General features: G+C 52.0%; 1 protein-coding gene across 1 annotated transcript in view; it reads right to left on the reverse strand.

Annotated features, from left to right (window-relative positions):
* LOC120040850 (protocadherin-10-like) overlaps window positions 1-3,337 on the reverse strand; it is an 11,208-nt gene extending 7,871 nt beyond the window's left edge. Inside the window, exon 1 of the mRNA XM_038985850.1 lies at window positions 158-3,337. Coding sequence (XP_038841778.1) covers window positions 158-2,716 — 2,559 coding nt within the window. The 5' untranslated portion in view covers window positions 2,717-3,337. The remainder of the gene's footprint in view (window positions 1-157) is intronic.
* Window positions 3,338-4,353: the final 1,016 nt, after the last annotated feature.

Consider the following 4,353-nt stretch of genomic DNA (forward strand, 5'->3'; position numbering starts at 1 on the left):
TCTTTGTCCTAACAGGATAACGCACAGCGTGGATTTCAATTACACACACACACACACACACACACACACACACACACACACACACACACACACACACACACACACACACACACACACACACACACACACACCAATGCTAATGGAAACCAAGCCTTACCTCATTGGAGAGGATGCTCCCGTTGGATAAGATGTCCGGTTGCTGGTCGCTGTACCCGGCCACTATGGCACCGCAGGGGGTGGTGTGGTCCGTGTCGGTGCTGCGCAAGGGGCTGCATGGTTTGAGGAACATCAGGTCCGTTTTAGCACTCTCCGGTGTCAGACACACCTGGTAGCAGTAGGAGTTCTGGTTCTGATGATGGGAACCGAACCCACCGCCCATCCCGACCCCGCTGACACCAGACTCCTCCACAGGCACCTGGCCCACAGCGCCCACACCGGTGGTGACGTTGGTACTCTGGACCAGCATGATGTCCGACTTGCTGAGCTTCTTCTGTTTCCTGCTGTGCGCCTGGCGCGAGCAACACGGGCTGCAGCACAGGCAACACTCCCCCGCCATGAGGCACGTGTACAGGTCCAGCTTCTTGTCTTTCTGGCAGCGCACAGCCAGCACGATCATAGCCAGGAGGAAGATGAAGGAGACGGCGCCCAAGGCGATGATGAGGATGAGGGTGAGATCCAGAGAGGTCTCTTTGGACTTGGATGAAGATCCTCCTCGGTCTCCACTCCGTCCATCTATCACACTATCCACCAGGATGACACTCACGCTAGCCGAGGAGGAGAGCGGTGGCTGTCCGTGGTCCCTCACCTCAATCAGCAGGTCGTAGGAGCCCTGGGGGTCGCGCTTGGTGAAGACGCGGCGTGCTGTACGCAGCTCCCCCGTCCGCCAGTCCATGCGGAACATGCCCATCTCATTGCCACGCAGAATGCTGTAGGAGAGCCGTGCGTTCTCGCCATCATCTGCGTCCATGGCGACAACACGCGTGACCAGGTAGCCCGGCTCAGCGGAGCGCGGCAGGTGTTCTTTGGCGGTGCCGTTCTTACCGATCGGGGCTATCACCGACGGCGCGTTGTCATTCTGGTCTACAATAATGACATTAACGGTGCTGTTGGAGGAGAGCTCTGGGCCCCCGGAGTCTTTGGCCTGTACCATAAAGCTAAACTCTTTCAACTGTTCATAGTCGAATGAACGCAGCGCATAAAGATAACCAGTGTCCTGGTTGATTGACACATAGGTGTCGACGGACATGCCCTGGATGTCACACTCCAATATGGAGTAGGTAATGAGGGCGTTCGGACCGACGTCAGGGTCCGCGGCGCTCACTGCGTGAATAAAAGCACCTGGCACATTATTCTCCGTCACATACACATCGTAAACTGGCTGCGTAAAGCGGGGTGCATTATCGTTCTCGTCGGAAACATGCACCTTGATGGATTTGCTCGTGGCGAGGGAGGGGAGCCCCTGGTCTTTGGCTACAACGGTGATTGTGTATGAGTCTGCGTGTTCTCTGTCTAATAGTCCATCCGTTACTATGGTGTAGTAGTTTTTAAATGAAGATTTGAGTTTGAAAGGAACGTCACCCAAAATCTCGCAGCTCACCAGCCCGTTGTCGCCCGAGTCCCGGTCGGTGACGCTGAAGAGGGCTATGACGGTGCCCGGGGCGTCCTGTTCGCTCACAGACTCGGTCACCGTGCTGAAACTGATCTCCGGTGTGTTGTCGTTAACGTCGACCAGTTTGACCATGACTTTGCAGTGCGCGGGCACTGCGTTTGCTCCCAGGTCTTTAGCCTGGACATATATCTGGTGAGTACTACTCTCCTCATAGTCCACTTCCCCAGCCACCTCTATTCTCCCCGTCCTGGCATCGATTTTAAAAAGCTCCTTTACCCGCGCCGGGTTGTGGTTACTGAATGAATACACTATCTCTCCGTTCTGCCCTTCATCTATATCAGTGGCGTTTAGCTGAATAACCAGAGTGCCCACCGGTGAATTCTCCCGTAGGCTCACCGTGTACACCGACTGGTCGAAGATGGGTGCGTTATCGTTGGAATCCAAGACTTTAACGACCAGGAGCGCGGTGCCAGTCCGTTGTGGCACGCCTCCGTCCACTGCCGTGAGCACGTACCGATGCACCGCCTGCTGCTCCCGGTCTAGCGGCTTTTCCAGCACGAGCTCCGCAAACTTGTTCCCGTCGCTCTGTGTCTGAACATCCAGGTAAAAGTAGTTATTGTTCGTTATGGCGTAGGTGCTGAGCGCGTTAGTCCCGACGTCTGGGTCGAAAGCATTCTCCACCGGGAACCGGGTACCTGGGGTGGCACTTTCCGTTATCTCTACAGTGATGTCTGTCTCGGGGAAAGTGGGGGGATTGTCGTTGATATCCATCACCTCGATCTCCACGCGGAAAAGCTCGAGCGGGTTCTCCAGAAACACCTCGAGGTGCAGGTTGCACGGTACTGTCTGCCTGCATATCTCCTCCCGGTCTATTTTCTCCTTAACATAAAGATTCCCGTTCTCCAGGTTCACATCCAAGTAAGGGTTCCGCGAGCTGGCAACAGTCTGGAAGCGGCGGGCGGAAAGTTTGGTGATGTCCAACCCCAAATCCTCCGCGATATTCCCAATGACGGTCCCGTGTTCCTGCTCCTCGGGTACAGAGAAGCGCAGCTGGCACACCGCTCCATCCAGCAAGACCGAGAGAAGGAGCGGTAATAACAAAATCATTTCCACTCCTCTCACTCTTCCTCTCTCAAGTGCACTTGGATATATGTCGGGGGTATTACTCCGATTTCTTACTCGAACTAAGCATTTCCCATCCCAGCTTCGGTTCGCGGGAATAAGGCAGAATCAAAAGCTGCAATAATGAAAATAAAACTACGGCTGCTACCCAAACCCCAATCAGCTATTCCTTCTTTCCCTCTGCGCGTCGTCGTGTCAACCGAAAAGCATTCCTGTGTTTCAGTCGTGAGAATCACGGCCATTTGATCCAAGCTTCTTTCAGCAAAAAAAAAGGTGTATATTCAGTCCAGGTTTGTGAATTTTGGCCGAAGCGCCAACATCGCAGCAGGCAGAGGGAGGCAAGACGTGTAGACCATAATACAATCCTCAGCCACAGATGGAATCCTCACACGTATCAAGTCCCAACTAAGTGCAATACAAAATATAAAAACATTACTTCACGAATGCATAACTCCAGAAAGCACCATTCGAATAAAATCCTAAACTTGAACACGGTTAGCCAACATGTAAATAAACGACAAATTGTACTTTCTCTCTCGTTTTTTCTCTCTCGCTCTATAATCAGTGCGGCTGAGCAGCAAGGAAAACGGATGATCCTCTCTGCTCCACTCCTGTAAAGCGAGTGAGGGGAGCGGGGTTGGTTTTGCGCACAGCATCTTTTCTCACCAGCCAATAGTGTCCGCAGACACCCGACGAGGTTACTCCTGATTGGGGCACGGGAATGCCAGCCAGCGCGCACCGTCCCACGGACCTGCCCGGACCTTTCTCTTTACTAACAACACGAGCCATCAAGCGGCGGTGGCGCTCGAGCCCCAGCCCCAGCCCCGTGCAAACACGAGCATGAAGCCCCAGTCAACCGAAACACCGGAGAGAAATAAAATATTTCACATATCCCGTGAATGAAATAGTCAACAAGTGGGCGACGGGTGGAATGTGAATTTGCAAATCCCTCGACGGGTAACGTCTTGGCACAAACCATCGTTTCAGAAGCATAGGCTACTTGTGCATGACAGTTTTAAGTTAAAAGCGCAGCCAGCGAATTTTGAAAGTGAATATTGTAGAAATCGCCTATTCATCATCGTAATGTGTTGTGTTATTGTTTTCTTCCGTTCAGTTTGATGAATGAACACGAAGGTAATGACTAGAGACTATGCCCAGGCAAGCAACACCAACCCTGTAGGGAAAGACGGAATGAGTGTTTTAAAGGGATTAGTTCAATAGCTGCTGTTTAAAATGAAAGCCTCAGTAGAGGTGTGTGTGTGTATGTGTGTGTGTGTGTGTGTGTGTGTGTGTGTGGTATAGACCAAAACAGACCGTGACCACAGGTCAGCGCTCTATTCCAGTGACGCAAATCTCTACTGATTATCCTTCGGTATTGGCAAGCACTCACACACTATCCATATAGGCTATCGATGATGATGACGATGATGATGATGTAGCCTATACTAGTCCGTGACTCACACTGACTCATTCCTGCCCAGGTCGTCATGTTATGTTGAATGGTCAACACAAGCTATGCTTTCCAGTTCTCTATCGGTCTATCTGTGATAGGTGACCATAGGATATTGAGTATTGATGCAGTCAGTAGGCTGTCTTCTGTCTTATGATACGTGACCGTTGGT

Source organism: Salvelinus namaycush, unplaced genomic scaffold (assembly GCF_016432855.1).
Source record: "Salvelinus namaycush isolate Seneca unplaced genomic scaffold, SaNama_1.0 Scaffold3853, whole genome shotgun sequence".
In the NCBI taxonomy this organism is placed as follows: domain Eukaryota; kingdom Metazoa; phylum Chordata; class Actinopteri; order Salmoniformes; family Salmonidae; genus Salvelinus; species Salvelinus namaycush.